The sequence below is a fragment of the Dasypus novemcinctus genome, chromosome 6 (assembly GCF_030445035.2).
Source record: "Dasypus novemcinctus isolate mDasNov1 chromosome 6, mDasNov1.1.hap2, whole genome shotgun sequence".
In the NCBI taxonomy this organism is placed as follows: Eukaryota; Metazoa; Chordata; class Mammalia; order Cingulata; family Dasypodidae; genus Dasypus; species Dasypus novemcinctus.
The window spans coordinates 3,459,668-3,480,686 of NC_080678.1; the positions used below are offsets into that span (position 1 = coordinate 3,459,668).

At 42.4% G+C, this 21,019-nt stretch overlaps 1 protein-coding gene across 1 annotated transcript; it reads right to left on the reverse strand.

The window, feature by feature from the left end:
• Positions 1-18,875: 18,875 nt before the first annotated feature.
• On the reverse strand, positions 18,876-19,808 carry LOC101425055 (olfactory receptor 13A1-like). Its single transcript, XM_004458811.1, has one exon. It carries the CDS (start codon positions 19,806-19,808, stop codon positions 18,876-18,878), a length of 933 nt encoding a protein of 310 aa, XP_004458868.1.
• Positions 19,809-21,019: the final 1,211 nt, after the last annotated feature.

A 21,019-nucleotide genomic window follows, 5' to 3' on the forward strand; every position in this document is an offset into this window, starting at 1 on the left:
CCAAATTTTTGGACAATATTACCCCTCTTCCCATCCCCAGCCCCCCCCAAACCCACAAAGCCCCACCCAAAGGCAACCCCTTGCCCCCATTTTGTCCCTTCTTTGTGCTCATACTTACCGCCAGCTCATCACATATTCCACCCCTGTAGATGTTAACTCACATCCTTCCCCCACCCCCGATTTCCTGTAAGCCTCTTTTCCAGACTCTAGCTCTCTGAAGCAGTTTGCTTATTTCATATCATTGAGGTCATGTAGTATTTGTCCTTCAATGCCTGGGTTGCTTCACTCAACATAAGGTTCTCAAGATTCATCCATATTTTCACGTGTGATTATAGTGTATTTGTTCTTACAGCCGAGTAGTATTCCATTGTGTGTATATACCACATTTTATTGATCCACTCGTCTGTTGATGGGCATTTGGATTGATTCCAACTTTTGGCGATAGTGAACAATGCTGCTATGAACATTGGTGTACATATATCGGTTTGTGTCCTTGTTTTCAGTTCTGATGGGTATATACCCAGCAGTGGTATTGCTGGGTCATATGGAAAATCTATGGTTAGGATTTTGAGAAACCGCCAAACTGTCCTCCAGAATGGTTGGATCCTTCCGCATTCCCACCAGCAGTGGATGAGTGTTCCCCTTTCTTCACATCCTCTCCAGCATTTGTATTCTTCTGTTTTTTTCATAGCTGCCAATCTTATGGGAGTAAGATGGTATCTCATTGTCGTTTTGATTTGCATTTCCCTGATAGCTAGAGATTTGGAGCATTTTTTCATGTGCTTTTTAGCCATTTGTATTTCTTCTTCGGAGAAGTGTCTGTTTAAATCTTTTTCCCATTTTTTAAATGGGTTGTTTATCATTTTGTTTTCAAGATATATGAGTTCTTTATATATGCAAGTTATAAGTCTCTTATCAGATATATGGTTGCCAAATATTTTCTCCCATTGTGTGGGTTCCATTTTTACTTTCTTGACAAACTCCTTTGAGGTGCAGAAGGCTTTAATTTTGAGGAAGTCCCATTTATCTATCAGTTCTTTTGCTGCTCATGCTTTTGGTGTGGTATTCATGAAGCCATTTCCTATTACAAGGTCCTGTAGATGTTTCCCTACGCTGCTTTCCAAGATCTTTATGGTCTTGGCTCTTATATTTAGGTCTTTGATCCATCTTGAGTTGATCTTTGTATAAGGTGTGAGATGGTAATCCTCTTTCACTCTTCTACATATGGCCATCCAGTTCTCCAGGCACCATTTGTTGAATAGGCCATTCTCTCCCACTTTAGAGGGTTTGATGGCTTTATCGAATATTATATGGCTATATACATGAGGTTCTATATCTGAACTTTCAATTCGATTCCATTGGTCTGTGTGTCTCTCCTTATGCCAATACCATGCTGTTTTCACTACTGTAGCTTGGTAGTATGATTTGAAGTCAGGAAGTGTGATTCCTCCTATTTCGTTTTTCTTTTTCAGTATGTCTTTGGCTATTCGGGGCCTCTTTCCTTTCCAAATAAATTTCATAGTTAGTTTTTCTAGTTCCTTAAAGAAGGCTGTGTTGATTTTTATTGGGATTGCATTGAATGTGTAGATCAGTTTTGGTAGGATAGACATCTTAACAATATTCAGTCTTCCTATCCATGAACAAGGAATATTCTTCCATTTATTTAGGTCTTCTTTGATTTCATTGAACAGTCTTGTATAGTTCTCAGTGTATAGGTTTTTTACCTCTTTTGTTAAATTTATTCCTAAGTATTTGATTTTTTTATTTACTATTGTGAATGGTATTTGTTTCTTGACTTCCTCCTGATCTTGCTCATTATTGGTGTACAGAAATGCTACTGATTTTTGCGCATTGATCTTATAACCTGCGACTTTGCTGAACTCATTTATGAGTTCTAGAAGCTTTGTTGTAGATCTCTCAGGGTTTTCTATGTATAGGATCACGTCATCTGCAAATAATGAAATTTTGACTTCTTCCCTTCCAATTTGAATGCCTTTTATATCTGGTTGTTGCCTCAGTGCTCGAGCAAGTACTTCCAAGACAATGTTAAATAGGAGCGGAGACAATGGGCATCCTTGTCTTGTTCCTGAGTTTAGAGGGAAGGATTTCAAGATTTTGCCATTGTAAACAATGTTGGCTGTAGGTTTTTCATATATACTCTTTATCATGTTCAAAAAGTTTCCTTGTATTCCGACCTTTTGGAGTGTTTTTATCAAGAAGGGGTGCTGTATTTTGTCAAATGCCTTTTCTGCATCTATAGATATAATCATGTGATTTTTTCCCTTCAATCTGTTTATATGGTGTATCACATTGATTGATTTTCTTATGTTGAACCATCCTTGCATACCTGGAATAAATCCCACTTGGTCATGGTGTATAAATCATTTAATGTGTTGTTGAATACGATTAGCAAGTATTTTGTTAAATATTTTTGCATCTAGGTTCATTAGAGAAATTGGTCTGTAATTTTCCTTTCTTATGGTGTCTTTGTTTGGCTTTGGTACTAGGATAATGTTGGCCTCATAGAAGGAGTTCGGCAATGTTCCTTCTGTTTCGATTTTTTGGAATAGTTTCAACAGGATTGGTGTTAGTTCTTTCCAGAATGTTTTGTAGAATTCACCTGTGAGGCCGTCTGGCCCTGGGCTCTTCTTAGTTGGGAGATTTTTAATGACTGATTCTATCTCTCTGCTTGTGATTGGTTTGTTAAGATCATCAATTTCTTCTTTCGTCAATATGGGCTGCTTATGTGTTTCTAGGAATTTGTCCATTTCCTCTAAATTGTCATTTTTGTTGGAATATAGTTTTTCAAAGTATCCTCTTATGATAGTCTTTATTTCTGTGGGGTCAGTGGTGATATCCCCTTTCTCATTTCTTATTTTGTGTATTTGCATCTTTTCTCATTTTTTCTTTGTTAGTCTCACTAAAGGTTTGTCAATTTTGTTGATCTTCTCAAAAAACCAGCTCTTGGTCTTGTTTATTTTTTCAAGTGCTTTCTTATTTTCTATTTCATTTAGTTCTGCTCTTATCTTTGTTATTTCCTTCCTTCTTCTTCCTGTTGGGTTACTTTGTTGTTGTTTTTCTAATTCCGTCAAAAGTGCAGTTAGTTCTTCAATTTTTGCTCTTTCTTCTTTTTTGATATGTGAATTTATGGCTATAAATTTCCCTCTCAGTACTGCTTTTGCTGCATCCCATAAATTTTGGTATGTTGTGTTATCATTATCCTTTGTTTCAAGGTAGTCATTGATTTCTTTTGAGATTTCCTCTTTGACTGACTGTTTTTCTAAGAGTGTGCTGTTTAATTTCCAAATCGTGGTGTGAAGTCTGGGCCTCCGTCCCTTGCGAATTTCCAGCTTCACTCCACTGTGGTCAGAGATATTGTTTTGTATGATTTTGATCTTTCTGAATTCATTAAGCCTTTCTTTGTGGCCTAGCATATGGTCTATCTTGGAGAATATTCCATGTGCGCTTGAGAAAAATGTATATCCTGCTGTGTTTAGGTGTAATGATCTATATATGTCTATTAGATCCAGCTCTTCTAATATACTGTTCAAATGTTTTGTTTCTTTAGTGATTCTCTTTTGAGATGTTCTGTCCAGAGTTGATAGTGGTGTATTAAAATCCCCCACTATAATTGTAGATGCATCTATTTTTTCACTTAGTTTTTACAGTGTTTGTCTCACGTATTTAGAGGCACCCTTGTTAGGAGCATAAATATTTATGATTGTTCGATCTTCTTGACAGATTGTCCCTTTCACTAAAATGTAGTATCCTTCTTTGTCTCTCACAATTGTTTCACATTTAAAGTCTATTTTGTCTGATATTAATATAGCTACTCCTGCCTTTTTTTGGTTGTTGTTTGCTTGTATGATTGCTTTCCAGCCATTCACTTTCAATCTCCATGCGTCTCTGGGTCTAAGATGTGTCTCTTGTAGACAGCATATAGATGGGTCATATTTCCTTATCCAGTGTCCCAGTCTGAATCTTTTGATAGGTGAGTTTAATCCATTGACATTCAGTGTTATTACATTCAGAGAATTATTTGTGGTAGCCATATTTTGCTTGGATTTGTGTTTGTTATATTTTGTTTGTATTATTATATTTTCCCCTTCTATTTTTGTCTTTTTTGTTGCTCTTACACTCTCCTCCATCTCTGACTGTCCTGTTTTTTCCTTTCTTCCTGCAGAACTCCGTTAAGAATTTCTTGAAGGGGAGGTTTCTTGTTGATATACTCTTTCAGTTTCTGTTTATCTGTGAATATTTTGAACTCTCCATCATTTTTGAATGCTAGTTTAGCTGGATAGAGTATTCTTGGTTGGAAATTTTTTTCCTTTAGTACCTTGACTATATCATACCACTGCCTTCTTGCCTCCATGGTTTCAGATGAGAAATCAGCACTTAATCTTATGGAGCTTCCCTCGTATGTGATGGTTTTCTTTTCTCTTGCTGCTTTTAGAATTTTTTCTTTGTCTTGAGCATTGGATAATTTGACAAGTATATATCTTGGGGTGGGCCTGTTGGGGTTTATGATATTTGGGGTGTGTTGTGCTTCTTCGATATGTACATCTGTCTCTCTCAGTATATTTGGGAAGTTTTCAGCCATTATTTCCTGCAACACCCCTTCTGACCCCTTTCCCTTCTCTTCTCCTTCTGGAATGCCTATAATACGTATGTTTGAGCGTTTTGCATTATCATTCAGGTCCCTAAGTCCTATCTGGATTTTTTCTACGTTTTTATTGACCACTTGCACTATCTGTTTGATTTCCAATGCACTGTCTTCCACATCACTAATTCTCTGCTCTGCCTCTTCTAGTCTGCTGATATTTGCTGCAAGTGTGTTTTTGATTTCTTGAATTGTGGTGTTCATTTCCATCATATCTGTTATTTTTTTGCGCATGTCTGCAATTTCCCCTCCAAGTGTTGTCTTCATGTTGTTAACCTCTTTCATTACTTCATCAAATTTGTCGGTGATAAATGTTCTGAGGTCTTTCATTGCTTGTGCGAAGTTCTGCTCCCCTTACTGATTTTTAGTTTGTTGATTGGATTCAGTCATGTTTTCCTGATTACTGGTTTGGTTTGTAGATTTTTGTTGCTGTCTTGTCATCATTTTTCCTTGATGGGTTTAATCAGATCCGTAGCTTCTTTGTCTAGTCTTGGAGATTAATTAGCTGTTGTTTTTTTGCATAAGTGTTATATCTTCTCTTTGTTACTTTGTTCTTCCTATTCAAATTTCTTATTGCTGCTTAAGTTCACTTTAAAGGAAAGTATTAGTGCTGGGGAAAGGCAATTGTGTAAGGAAGGAAAAAGTGTAAAGTAGTATTTGTGATATATGTTAATAAAGCATCAATATGAGTTCTGGGAGGATGGAGGTTAGATCATGTAAATTGTGTAGAGTTATAGTAGTAGGAAAGTACCTATAATGAGGTAGACGACTGAATATGGGAGGGATATGGTACGTACTAAGAAGCTATTGTTTTCATGAGAGAGGGAAAGAGAAAAGAAAGGTAATCATTTCAAGTTCAGATACCAGATGGAAAACTAAACAAAGGTTTAGAAATTAAGAGTTAGACGCTTAGTGGATCAAAGAAAGGGAGGTGGAATGTAGGAGAGATAGCAGATGGTGGAGGATATCAAGTTGTAGGGGAAAGGGGATAGTGTAGATAGCCTAAATCTATTCACAGAGAAATGAGGCAGTGGAGGATGAGGAAACCCAGCAAATGTGAGGTGTTTCCTGCAGGATCTATTGTATTGTTAAGATAAAATAGAATAAGAAGAAGATCGGGGACAAGAAAGAGAGGATTAAAAAAAAAAAAGAAAAGAAAAGGAATACGCTGGGAGAAAAGACTAGGGGATAATGCAGTGCCAGGAATCAGAACATTAAAAAACTGGAATAAAAAAAATAGAAATAGAATAAAAATAAAAGCAAAACAAAATAAAATAAAGAAGAAAAAACGCAAACGTTGAGGGCTAGGATATTCAAGGGCCTCAGATGAACCTCAGGGCGTGGTGGATTCAGGGATGGACAGTCTGAGGTATTGAGGCCTCAAGAGGTGTGAGTCTCTGGCGTGTGGGCCGCCAGAGTCCAGGGAACTCAGACCTGGCAACCTCGAGTCCAGTTAACGGGAATCCTGGGAGCACCACAGTGCATCACAGCCTTCAGGGATCCCCGCAGCTGGGTGCCAGCCCTATGGGTGAGGTCTCATCCACAAGTTCTATCCTGTGTTCTGTGTCCTACAATTCACTCACTTACTAGGGTCTATTGTGTGGATATATCACCAATTGACTTCAGTAACCCTCCCACCCTGTGGTCCCCAGGAACGTCCACCTGGGGGCTCCTCTAGGCTGCAGCCAATTTAATGACTCAAATCAAATATCGAGGTCCGGGGGAGAGGCTCCAGCCAGAAACGCTAATAACAGAGTCCAATCCCAAAATTCCCACACTTCGCAAATTATTCCCCTAATCAGGTTCCAAACATCTGCCACCCCGTGAGACCCTGGTAGCGTCACTTTGTTGCTATCACTTTGAGACTGCTGTAGGTCAGCAGCCGGGCTTGGGGGGGGGGGTGTGGCTCTAGGCGGAAACGCTATTGTTTGTGTCCGCAATCACAAATTCCCCCGCTTTGCCCTAAAACCCCCGTCTGTCTGCCCAAATGGGTCTGCAAGCACCTCCCTTTTCCCACCAACCCCCAATAGGCCACCCAGGGCCCAAGAACTCCCCAGTACTGCAGAGGCTCAAAAACAAAAACAAAAAAAAACAAAGAACAGAAACCCCGCCGTGGCTCGGCCCAGCTCGGCCCGACTCCGCCCACCGCCGCAGCCCGGCCGGCTCCGCCCGGCTCCGTATGCCGCCACGGCCCAGCCCAGCTCTGGCGTCCGCTGCCCGCAGCTGCAGCCCAGCCCGGCTCCGCCCAGCTCCACTTGCTGCCGCAGCCGCCATGGCCGGCCCGGCCCCGCCCGGCTCCGTACGCCGGCACGGTCCAGCCCGGCCCCGCCCGGCTCCATACGCCGCCGCCGTGGCCCGGCCCGGCTCCGCCCGCCGCTGCGGCCCGGCCCGGCTCCGGCGTCCGCTGCTTCAGCCCGGCCCAGCCCTGCCTCCGCGGCGCTAGATGCCTCGGCTCCGCCTACCCAAGGAGGGAATCCTCCACATGTAGCTGGGATCTCCGTGTATATTTCACAGACGGATCCTCTGTTACCTTCCCTCCAAATTGATGTCCAGACACCTCCAGACCAGCAAAAATCCCGAAACAACCTGGTCCCAAAGAGTCTCCAACGCCGCCCAGCCGATTCCCTGCAGAAGACCCTCACAAATGAGTTTATATGGCTAAGGGACTTCAAAGTGAGTCAGGAGGTCATCATAGAGGTAACAATTATGCACATCTCAGCAGGATCTCATAGACAGCCAAAGTAGATACTACTGCAATTACTGGGGCTCCCGAGGGCCCTGGAGACACCCAGGTCCTTCAGTGATGGTAGATATTGCCATAGTTTAGTGCCTTGCCAGTGGACCCTACTTTGAAGTTTGTGCTCTGTAATGTGACAGAGTTGGACTCAGATGTGACTTCTCTACATATTCCTCTTCTGTCACTTATTTGAACCTTTATTTGGTATTGGAGTTGATAGGTATATGTCCTAGAGATTTGAATCTTGACTGTCCATGTGCCATCTGGGACTTCTGCCTCAGCAGAGTTGCAACACCTACTCTCCAGTTCTTAGGAGTCACCAAGGACAATTTACAAGGATGGACAACCACCACATCAAGGAACTGAGAGAGACTACAACTGCAAGCTAGAAAATCCCATACATCAGCCATATGAGATTGAAGCCCCCTCTCAATTAGATGTGGAGTAGGCATCACCACCCCAGTATCCTCAGGGTGGGATATAAAATATGGACTAGAGTGGACCTACTAATATTCTACTATAGACTTACTGTGATTCTAGCAATGAAAGAAATTGTATCATTGATGTGAAATCAGTGGCCACTGAAGGTGCTGAAATCAGGGAGAGGGAAAAAGAGGTGTAATATGGGGGCATTTTCAGGACCTGGAATTGTCCTGAATGACATTCCGTTATGCATCCTGCCATAACCTACAGAATTGAGTGGGAGAGAGTATGAACTACAATGTGAACTATAATCCATGCTTAGTGTCAGTACTCCAATATTTGTTCACCATTTGCAATGAATGTACCATATTAATGAAAGAAGTTGTTAATGTGGGGAAAAGTGGTTGGTGTGAGGAGTGGTACATATGAGAATCCCTTAGAAAGTTTTATGTAACATATTTATGTAATTTAGTATCTTTTAAAAATAAATTAAAAATATATTTTAAAAATTGTATGCCAACAAGATGGATAATTTACAGGAAATGGGCAAATTCTTAGAAAAACACAAGCAGCCTGCATTGACATAAGAAGGAATTGATGAACTCAACAAAATGAATCACAAGTAACAAGATAGAATTAGTCATCAAAAACCTCTCAACTAAGAAGAGTCCAGGACAAGATGGCTTCACAAGTGAATTTTACCAAACATTACAGGAAAAACTAACACCAATCTTGCTTAAACTCTTCCAAAAAAATAGAAGTAGAAGGAACATTGCCTAACTCTTTCTATGATGCCAACATCACCCTAATGCTGAAGACAAAGAAGCCACAAGAAAGGAAAAGTACAGACCAATATCTCTAATGAACCCAAATGCTAAATCCTCAACAAAAGCTTGCTAATCAAATTCAACAACACATCATATGAATTATATACCATGACTAACTGGGGTTCATCCCTGGTATGGAAGAATGGTTCAACATAAAAAATTTGATCAATGAAATACATTACATAAGCAGAGAGAAAGAAAAAAACCACATGATCATCTCTATAGATAAAGAAAAAGCATTAGACAAAATACAGCAACAATTACTGATAAAAACACTACAAAAGATAGACATAGAAGAAAACTCCCTCAACATGATAAAGGGTATATATGAAAAACCCACCGCTAACATCATACTCAATGGTGAAATCCTAAAAGCTTTTCCTCTAATGTCAGGAACAAGGCAAGGATGCCCACATTCACTACTTCTATTTAACAGTGTTAGAAGTACTTGCTTGAGCACTTAGGCAAGAAAAAGATATAAAAGCCATACAAATTGGAAAGGAAGAAGAAAAAATTACACTATTTGCAGACAGCATGATTTTATACATAGAAAACCTTGAGAAATCCACAACAAAACTTCTAGAGCTTATAATAGTTCAGTAAAGTCACAGGTTATATCAATGTGCAAAAATCAGTACCATTTCTGGACACCAATAATGAGCAATCTGAGGAGGAAATCATGAAAAAAATCCCATTTACAATAGCAACAAAAGAATCAAATACCTAGGAATAAATTTAACTAACATTGTAAATAACTCATACACAGAAAACTACACAACACTGTTAAAGGAAATCAAAGAAGACTTAAATAAATAGAGGAATATTCCCTGTTCATAGATAGGAAAACTAAACATCATTAAGATCTATCCTACCCCAACTGATTTACAGATTTAATGCAATCCCAATAAAAATCACCACAGCATTTTTTACTAAATTGGAAAAGTTAACTATGAATTTTATTTGGAAGGGCAAGGGCCCTGAATAGCCAAAGATATATTGAAAAAGAAAAACTGAAATCAGGAGAATCACACTACCTGACTTTATCATATTCTATAAGGCTACAGTCATCAAAAGTGCTTAGTATTTCCACAAGTATAGACATACTGACTAGTGGAACTGAACTGAAAGTTCTGGTATAGATTCCCACATATACAGTCACCTGATACTTGGCAAGGCCACAAAGTCCACTCAACTCAAAGAGAATGGCCTCTTCAAAAAATGGTGCTTGGGAAACTGGATATCCATATCCAAAAGAATAAGAGAGGAATACCACCCCTGACATTATATAAAAATTAACTCAAGATGGATCAAAGATCTAAATATAAGAGCCAAGACCTTAAAACTCCTAAAAATAATGTAGAGAAGCATCTACAGGATATTGTACTAGGAAATGGTTTTGTGAACTTTACACCCAAAACACAAGCAATGAAAGAAAAGAATAGATAAATGGGACCTCCCAAAACTAAAAAGCTTTGCACCTCAAAGAAGTTTGTCAAGAACGTGAAATGAGAGCCTACCCAATGGCACAAAATAGTTGGTAACCATGCAGCTGATGGGAACCCAATATCCAGCATATATAAAGAAATCTTGTATCTCAAAAATAAAAAGATGAACAACTCATTTAAAAAATGGGCAAGAGATTTGAAAAGATGCTTCACCAAAGAAGAAATACAAATGGCTAAAAAGCACATGAAAAGATGTTCAACATGACTAGTTATTAGGGAAATGCAAATCAAAACCACTGGTGGCCATTAAAAAAACAGGACTACAAGTGTTGGAGAGGATGTGGAGGAATGGGAACATTTATCTGCTGTTTGTGGGATGGTAGAATGGTACAGCCATTGCAGAGGACAGTTTGGCAGTTCCTTAGGAAGCTAACTATAGAAATGCCATATGATCCGGCAATCCCACTTCTGGGTATATACTCAGAAGAATTGAAAGCAGGGATACAAACAAATATATGCACACCAATGTTCATAGCAGCATTATTTACTATTGCCAAAATTTGGAAGCAATTCAGATGCCCTTCACAAGATGAATGGATAAACAAATTGTGGTCTATACATAAAGTGGAATATTACTCAGTTGTAAGAAAAACATACAGTGTGAGTCTGGAAGATAGCTTTATAGGAGATAGAAAGGGAGAAGAAGGTTGTGAGTCAGTCCCCATATGGGCAAAATCTACGTTAAATTGGAAGGGTGTAGTTCAGTGAATAGGTGCAGTGACACTATTGGACTGGGTGGTGCTGGTCTGTGAAGGAGGTAGGGTGTGGTGGATGGGTTAGACTGTCCATGGAACTGGGGCGAGGGTTGGGAGAGGAAACAGGGGAACTCCAGGGATTTGTGGGCATATGGTTGAAACTACAATGTTGGGAATATTCTTTTGGCAACTATGGCAGGGGAGGGTTACTGGTTTAAGGTGTTGGATGTGGGGGGCATGCAGGACAAGGCACACCTAGGGCAGGCTTACAGGGAGTGTGTAGCATTCATCTTGTCAGAGTGTATTGTATCAGGGGATGGGGACTCACATAATGAACAGGAAGGTGTTGGATTCCCATACTGGGGAGTCCTGCTATGATCTCAAATAGAGGGGTGGGAGTCTCTTGTGATCATAGGCATTGCCTAATAGGGAGGACAGACTAATATGTCAAGCCCTCAATATTGTTGCTTCATCTGGTCCTTCAATGAGTTGATCTTGGTGGTTACTGTGGGTCCTGAGGGAAGAGGGAGGGAGGAATAAAATAGATGGAACATGGAATATTTTGGGGGTGATGGAATTGTTCTACATGATCTTGCAAGGATGGATACAGACCATGCCAAACTTCATCAAAATCTATAAAAGTGTACAGTCCAAAATGTAAACCACAATGCAAATCATTGACCATGGTTAGTAGCAATGTTTCTTATTTGTACATCAATTATGACAAATGTACCATCCATATGTAAAATGTTATTAATAGGGAAAAGGGGTAAAGGGAGAGGATGTTGGGTATATGGGAATCACCTATATTCTGTACGTGACTTTTCTGTAACCTAAATCTTCTTTGAAAAGAGAATGAAAAAAATAAGACACTGGATGAATAAATGGAAGCAAAGGTCACTATACATACAAGACAACAGAACTTACAATTCTGAAAGACATAATGTAAAAAAAAGTTTTATCTTATTATTTCAAACACTTTTAAAAATTCTGTATTTTATTCATTATTTTTAAAACTATCATTATTAGGAATTATTTTCCTAGTAATTGTATTTGGTTATTTTGTTGGCTTCAATTTTGAAGACGTTTTGGATCACAGAAGGGTTACAACTGTGGCAGGGGAGGATCATTGATGCAGGGTGTCAGAGATGAGGGATTCATGGGAGGAATTCACTTGGGGAATACCTATAAGGCATTTGAATGTGTTCAAGTGTTGATGGGGCATTGTCACAGTGGGCGGAGGCTCACACAATAACCAAAGGAATATTGAATTCCATTCTGGAGAGCCCATCCAAATTCTCTAATAGGAAAGCAAGAATTCCCTGAGTACAGGGCAGTAACTAGTGAAGAAGGATGGACCATTGACAGGCTCTTGATTGTGATGACTGTACTTATGAACTTTTACTTTTGAAATTGAAACTTAATATAGTATTTTAGGGTGCCTTAGAATTACCTCCTACAAGCCTCCTTGTTGCTCACACATGGCCCCTTTCTAAACCAAACTCAGCATATAAATGCATTGCCTTTCTCCAAGCATGGGCCACGACTCCTAGGGATAAAACTTCCTGTCACAGAGGGATTACTACCAAGCACCAATGAGCAATACAACTGGAGAGAGACCTTGGCCAAAAGGGGAAAGGGGAAAGACAAATGAGTTTATATGGATAAGAGACTTCAAAGTGAGTTGGGAGGTCATTCCAGATGTTAAATTTGTGCACATCTCAACAGGATCTCACTGATAAATAATAAATATTACCTCAGATAGTGGGGCTCCTGAAGGCTCTGTAGACATCCAGATACTATAGGCAGGGCAGACAGCTAAGGAGTTTGGCACACTGCCAGAGGACCCTACTTTGGAATTTATGCTCCCACGTGATAGAGTTGGACACAGTTGTGTTTTCCCTACATATAGCTCTTCTGCCTCTCTATTTGAACCTACAGTTAGAACTAGAGTTGATAGATGTGTGTCCAAGAGACTTAAATCTTTGGGCTGTCCATGTGCCAGCTGGGCCCTGAATCTCAACAGACTTGCAACTCCTACTCTCCATTTCATTGGACTCACCCAGGACAACTAATAAGAAGATGACAATGGACAATGATTATCTCAAGGAACAGAGAGTCTGGGGAAACGGACTTGGCCCAGTGGTTAGGGCATCTGTCTACCACATGGGAGGTCCGTGGTTCAAACCCCAGGCCTCCTTGACCCGTGTGGAGCTGGCCCATGTGCAGTGCTGATGCGCGCAAGGAGTGCCCTGCCACGCAGGGGAGTCCCCCGCCTAGGGGAGCCCCACACGCAAGGAGTGCGCCCGTAAGGAGAGCCACCCAGCACAAAACAAAGTGCAGCCTGCCCAGGAATGGCGCCGCCCACACTTCCCCTGCTGCTGAAGACAACAGAAGCGGACAAAGAAACAAGACACAGCAAATAGACACAGAGAACAGACAACGGGGGGAGGGGGGAAATTAAATAAATAAATAAATCTTTAAAAAAAAAAAAAAGGAACAGAGAGTCTGCAATGCAAGCAAGAAATTTGCTTCCATCTGCTGCATGAGATATCAGCCCCCCCTCAATTAGAAGTGGAGTAGGCATCACCATCACAGAATCCTCAGGATTGAGGAGGAACAATGGACTAGAGTAGACTTACTGTTATTCTACCATAGACTTATTGTTATTCTATCAATGGAAGAACTTTTATCATTGATGTGGAGGCAGTGGCCACGAGAGGTCCTGAGGGGATAGAGAGGAAAAATAGGTGTAATTCTGAGACATTTTTGGGGCAGAGGAATTATCCTGAATGACATTGCAATGACAGATACAAGGCATTGTATATATATTGCAATAACTTGCAAAAATGTGCAGGAGAGAATGTAAACTACAATGTAAAGTATAATCCATGCTTAAGTGGCAATGATCCAAAATTGTGTTCATCAATCGTAGCAAATGTACCACACTAAAGAAGGATGTTGTTGATGTGAAAAAATCCTGGAGGGCAAGGGAGCAGAGCATATGGGAAACCCCTATATTTTTTGTGTAACATTTTTGTAATCTGTTTCCTTAAAATAAATATATAAAGTATATTTTTAAATTTCCTTTTGTAGGATTTTTAAGCATTTTCTATGCCAGGCCTCCCTGGAAGATCCCACTCCCTTCATGTAGGGGAGGAGACACACCAGGCTGGACAAGGTCACTCCTCATATCCTAAAGTATAGAGTGACTGAACCTGGCCCTCACATTCTCTGGTTAAGTGGAGACTTCCAAGGGAAGGGATGGGCTCCACCACTTTGGGAGAAGGAGAAAGTGTTGTAGTAGTTTCTGACCCAATACAGGCCTGATATGGTGCCCCTCCCCATTTTGTGCCAAGGCTCCTCATGACTCTGTCTTTCCTGGGGTGACCTGGTGTTTGCTCTGAATGGACACCAGCTTCACTACCCTTCCACCTGTCAGGTGGTCTGGGGTCTATTCTCTGAATCAGAAAATAGGAACCTTGTTTTCCAGACTAGGAGACAGCCTGGGGTGCTTGAGCCCTGTTAGACAGTGGCAGTCCTGCAACAGTTTCCACCACAATATTGGAACTGAAAACATTCACCAAATGAAGTTGAAATTTTAGTGAAAAATGTAAAACTGCACCAAGGACTGTGTGAAATGGGCCTCGCATGTAAACTAGAGACTCTTACCCTGAAAGATGACTTAGCCAGAGGCCCCCCATGTGTTAACTAAAACCTTGTTCCCTGGTGCTGATATGTGAGTGAAAATGTCAGCAGATACTGGGGATGGCTGTACAGGTTATGCCTTGCTAGGCTCTTATTGTAATTCCTGACAAATTGCTGATTCCATGCTTTCCATCTCCCAGCTGCCATGAACTGAGCTCATCCACAGTAAGTTTCTTGGAAAGTTTCACTATATTCCTATGTAAAATTGGACAGTTCCCCCTGGAGAGTACAATGTTTAGAAATCTATCACATGAATTATCTTCTTCTCCTTGCTACTTGTACCAGATGCCCAAGACATTTCTTGAAATAAACTCCTTAAAATCTATAAAAATTTACCTTGGTCAATTCCTTTAATTTCATGAATGTAGAAAACACCTTCTGAGCACCATTTTTACATCCTTGTTCCACAGGGTGTAAATGAGTGTGTTGAGGTTTGGGCTCACTGCCGTGTACATGATAGTGAACACTACCATTTTACATGGAGAAGTCAGACCATGGGAGGAAATAGGTGTAGGTAACTGTGGAATAGTACAATGTGATCACTAGGAGGTAGGAGGAGCAGCTGGAGAAGGCTCACTGCTGGCTTTCAGCAGAAAATATGAGAATGAAATGTGATGATGAAGGCATAGGATGTTTTGGTGAGCAAAAATTTTCCCACCCCAAAGAAAATATCTGTGGTGAAAACCATGGTGTTGTTCAGGTACAATGGGACACAGGCAAGAAACAGCACTGTGAGGATTTCACACAGGAAGTGATGGATCTGATTGGGGCTGCAAAAGGTTAGCCATGACATCAGGCCAGTATACAAAGAACTCTTGGCCCTGCTGACCACCCACATGGTACATGCAAGCAGAGTACTGAGAAGCCTATTCATCAGTGTGTGGCAGTGCAGCAACTGGCAACAGGTCACATGACTTTATAGGTCATGACAATGAGCAGGAGCAGCTTGGCACCCAGGATCCACATCAGTAAGAAAAAATCTGGGTCAAGTACTCTCAACAAGGGTGCTGCCCTTGTCGACCAGGATCTCCAGAAACTTGGGGATAACCATAGATGTGGAGACAAGGTCTAGGATGGACAACTTGGGGAGAAAGAAGTACATAAGGGTGTGATGGCCAAGGTTCAGGCAGATGACCATGACAATGAGGCTGTTCCCTGCAAGACCCAACTGGTAATGGAAAACAAGGGAGCTGAAGAGGCATCCTGTAGCTGAGGATTTTCTGAGAAAGCCTACAGAACAAACTGCACCAAGGTCATGAGATTGGTTGCTGTCAGTGGGTGGGTGAGAGTTCAGGGAGTCATGCAATACAGCTGGCACCTGATAGAGAGAGACAGAAGCACAAGGTTCATAATGTGTCCTCTCTGTAAAGTTAGTCAGACAGGTAGGTGGGCTCTAGGACTTTGTATTCCCAAAGAAAAAAAGACATTTCAGCTGAAGACTGGGCAATACTCAGGGAGACAATGTACTCAAACAACTTCATAGTGGGAAAAGGGGACAGGACTTATGGATGGTGAGATTGGGAGGCACTGAGAGAACCAGAAGATGTAGACACAGGCTCATAAGTAGTCTGGGGCACCAGAGCAGTCCAAGTATTATTTGATAGACACCACCCTTGCGGCAAGGTGGGATCACAGTCAAAGCACAGCTGTTCAATAACCTGGCTGTTCAATAACCTGGCGTCAGGCTCTTCAGTCAAAACCATATCTTTCCTACCTGGCCTCTTCCAGTCCAGGTGGCTCCAAGAGTGTGGAGGACTAGATTATGGATAGCCAGGGCTGCCGTCTGTGCAGATGGAACTGGCTGCCAGCTGGACCCAACTCCAGGCTTCAACCCCATCCTCATTGTCCTGGCCTAAGTGGGGAGTTTGTCCATTCAGTGAGAATCAGGTAGTGCCAGAGGCTGCAATGCAGTGAAGAAAGGGGCAGACCCACATTCAGAGACACCTGGACCTCCTGGCAATGCACCAATTCATCCCATGACAGTTTGTTGCCAGGTCTCTTTCTGTTCCTCTTGATGCTGGCAGTTGCTCAGTCGGCCCAAGTTTGATGATTTGGGCTATTTGAGGAGGACTAGTCAGGAACTTCATAGGAGATTCCTTTATGAGATTTGTCTTATGTTTTCCTTGTGATTAGGCTAGGCTATGGGTTTGGGAGGAAGACCTCACAGGTAAATTGCCCTTCTCATCACATCCTACCAAGGGTCTATGCTCTGAATATGACTTTCCACTAAGATGTCAACTTGATAAGATAGGATTTTTTCATAACTTGGGTATGAACCAAGCATCAAACTGATCTGTCCTTGAGGGCAGAGAAAGATGCAGTGTCAGGAGACCAAGGAGTGGTGATGGTCAGTATACACAAGTTCAGTCCCAGCCCCCAGTGCTTCACAAGGATCAGACACAGCTCTAGGCCAGGCAGCCCTCAACTCATCACAAACTTCAGAGGAGAAACACATGGAGCCAGGTGCAGTGCTGCTGCCCTGGTTGACAGTGCAGTGAGCACATTGTATCTGCTTGCTTCCTCTAGGTGACTAAGAGGCTCAAAAATGACCAGTAAGGAATCCTCTGATTGTCTTCTTGCAACAGAGCCAGGATATGAATGAAGAACACAATACAGATGAGGAAAACCTGGCAATTTTCTTAGAAACCACTTTCAGAAATCTTGATATACAAGCACTTGTCATAACAAAACAACCAAAAAGAGAGCAATTGATTTCATTGGTTTCTAGATTTGCAAAAGAAATAACCACTGGTTCCCCATATAATTAAGAATTCTTACTGTCCTTCCACTCAGTCATGATCATTGCATATTTTAATCTATCTCAAATGATGCATGATAGCTAATGCAATGAAATTTTAACAACTCCAGAATTTGTTTAATTTTTACAATATATTTAGATGAGCAATAATCTTCACATCCATCTTTATTTCCTGATAACCTCTCTAATATTCTAGGGAATGATGCTGATTTATGAAAATTTCTGGTAAAGAATCCTGCCACTCTAATTACAGGGTTATTCATGATTTATACACTTTTAGTACATGATTTATACACTATAGCCTCATTATCCATAGCAACTTAATTAAAATTTGCTGAGCATCTAGTACATGCATGGATTTCTCCAGTGCCCAGGAGGATCATCATGACAGTGCAATGACCTCCCTTCCTCAGATGGTTGGGGATGTCCAGAAGCAGGCTCTATCCACAGAGCCAGGTTCAGTTCGAGGCTGCCTTACACAAATATGGCCAACAGAGCACACACTGTGGGGATCTTGTGCTCAGCCTGCAGAGAGGAGACCAGCAACAGGGTTTCAGGAAGGAGATGAGCTGCATGATGGCAGGAAGAGGTAGAATTGTTTCTTTGTGAAGGGCCAAATACAAGCAGGGGAGGGTCCTAAGACCTGGGAATCCTGCCTGTGTCTCCCCTTCTCTCCCCTCAGGCTAAGGCCTATTTGTGCACTTAGCTGTTTTGAGTACAGAAAAGGCTGAGCCAACTGGAAAGTGAAGTTTTAGACTGGGAGGGGGCAGTGGGGACAGCAATGAAAATAAAATGACACTGCGAAGGAACTGACACTATATAAGTAGTATATATTGAAGGTCTTTGGTTCAAACAAAGGTCCAAAAACCCCCCTTTCCTTCTGTAACAAAGCCTTTGAGTTAAAGACTGATGGTGCCCATTTGTGAGAGCAAAATTGTACAAAAATAAACCTCATTTCTTCAAGTCACTAACATTGAACATTACCGAATGCATGTGTCATCCTCTCCATCATGCAGTGGATATGGTGAGGAGCAGTGTAACTGCCTCTTCCCCAAATTTACACCCAAGAAGAGAGGGATTGGTAAATCAGGGTCAAGTTGAGGTTCCCTAAACAGGATATCAAGAGATCCCATGGCAAAATGCCCGAAGCAGAGAGTGTAATGGGCCTCAGTCCAGAAGCAGAGTCACAATCTGAAAAAGAGAGTGACCAGCAGCTCCCACATGTGAAGGCTACGCCTTGGTCCCCTGTACTCATGGGGATGAGAACAGCAGCAGACCCTGAAGGAAAGATGCACAGGGAATGCCAGGCTGGGCCTCCTGCTCTTCCTCCCAACCACTTGTTCTCCTTGTGCTTTCCCCACTCATTTCCTGCTCCCCTGAAGCCCTGACAGTATCCATAGTTAGCTAATAAAAATTTAAAGTTCCCCATAGAAAGTTGACCAGTTCCCACTGAGAGCACATTGTTTTTACATTTATCACATGAACCACCTTCTTCTCTTTGGATACTCAAATTCATTTTCTGAAACTATGTTAATTTCAAAATTACCTTTGGCCCATTCCTTTCATTTACTGAAAGTGGGGAACACCCTCCTGAGGGCAGCTTTTACATCTTTGTTGCGCAGAGTGTAGATGAGAGGGTTCAGTGTGGGGCTGACTGCTGTGTACAGCACTGCTACAACTTTGCCATTTTCCATGGAGGAGCCAGATGCTGGAAGAATGTATGTGTAGATGACAGTGGAATAGTACATGCAGACCACCAGGAGGTGGGAGGAGCAGGTGGAGAATGCCCTGCGTTTGCCTTCGGCCGAGCGGATGCGCAGGATGCTAGCAATGATGAAGGCATAGGACAACATGGTTAGCAGGAAATTGATGACCCCAAAGTATATATCTGCGATGACAATCATGATGTTGTTCAGGTTTGTTTGTCCGCAGGCAAGTAGCAGCAGTGTGGGGATTTCACACAGGAAATGATGGATCTGATTGGAGCTGCAGAATGTTAGCCGTGCCATCAGGCCTGTCTGGATAGAGGAGTCAACCCCACTGAATACCCACACGCTACCTGCCAGCAGGATACAGAGGGGCCAGCTCATCAATGTGTGATAGTGCAGGGGCTGACAGATGGCCACATAGCGGTCATAGGACATGACAGTGAGAATCAGCAGCTCTGCCCCCAGGATCCACGTCAGGAAGAAGAGCTGGGTCAAGCAGCCTTCATAGGAGATGGTACTGCCCTTGAGGAGCAGAATCTCCAGCAACTTGGGGAGAATTGTGGATGTGCAGACAATGTCTATGATGGCCAGGTTGGTGAGAAAGAAGTACATTGGGGTATGGAGGGAGGGATTCAGACAGATGGCAATGACGATGAGGCAGTTCCCTGTAAGAGCAGTCAGGTAAAGGAAGAAGAAGAGAGCAATGAAGAAACCCTGGAATCGAGAGTTTTCTGAGAATCCCAGAAGGACAAACTCCACCACAGTTGTGTGGTTGTTTGCAGCCATTATGTGGTTGAAGCTCTCCTAGGTGTCCTGGGAAGCAGCTAGCACCTGGCAGAGGGAGGCAAAAAGGCCAGGGGTTACAGAGTCCTGCCTGCATGCAGGTCCCACTAGGGTCTACAAGGATAATTCTGGCGGTGACTTGGCCATAGGAAACATATGGCTAAGATGTTAATGGAGGTCCCTGCACTAAGGAGACAATCAGAGGGTGAACTCTCACTCTGGATCCACATCCCACTCATAACTCCTCCAAGCCCTCAGAACCTCCTCCTCATCACAGCTTCTCCTTCCTGTTGGTGACTGGAGGAGCAATTCTCAGTAATGTATTTAGAAAATGAAGCCTGTTCTTCCTGTAATTCATTTGAATTGTGAATAATTCCTACACTATCCTGACATATGGAAGAGTTAGAGGCTTGGAAGATGCACAAACCCAGCTTGACAGTCTGGCGGGCTCCAGGTCTCTACACTCCCAGTGAGGGAAAACCATCTCAACAGGGAACTAGGCAAACCTTCACTAAGAAACTTGCCTCAAAGACTGAATGAAATTCTCACTCTCAGAGGGGGCAAGTTTACAGGACAGATGGGACCACTTGGAGAGTTCAGGTGCCATGAAAGTCCAGCAGATAGGGGTGCAGACTAGGAAGTAGTCCAGGGCCAGAGCGGTCCAAGTCTTGGGAGTAGCCACCAGTCTCAGGGAAGGTGAGGATCACTCTCACTCTCAGAGTGTGGTTGTGCATGAACCTGGCCTCAGGCTCTTCAGGCAAAACCATACTTGCCCCACTTTGCCTTGTGCTCCTCAGAGAGTGTGGGGGCCTAGATCATGGGCATCCATGGCCAGCATCTGAGCAGCTGGTCCTGGATCTGGAAGAAGACTGACTCCAGGCTCCAACTGAATAGGCTTCTCCTGGGCTAAGTGGGGAGCTTGTCCTTTCAGTGGGTGTCAGGCTATGCCAGAGCCTTGGGGTACAGTAAGGAAAGGGGCAGATGCAGCCTCAGCACAACCGGGACCTTCTGCCAAGGGACCTGCCCAGCTCCAAGCTCTGTGAGGCTCCTGACCCCACATGTGTCTCTAGCAACCATCCCTGACCCAAGCTCCTCATGATGGGACCCATCTCAGATGAGGAAATACTCTTCCTTGAGCCCACAGCATGGGTCCAAGGAGCTGCCAACCATAAACCACAAGGTGAATACTTCCCTCCCCTGGCCTGAATCCCTGT

What these genes read in the sequence shown, in the direction of transcription:
- LOC101425055 (XM_004458811.1), bottom strand. Translation starts at nt 19,808, where the DNA reads ATGGCTGCAAACAACCACACAACTGTGGTGGAGTTTGTCCTTCTGGGA.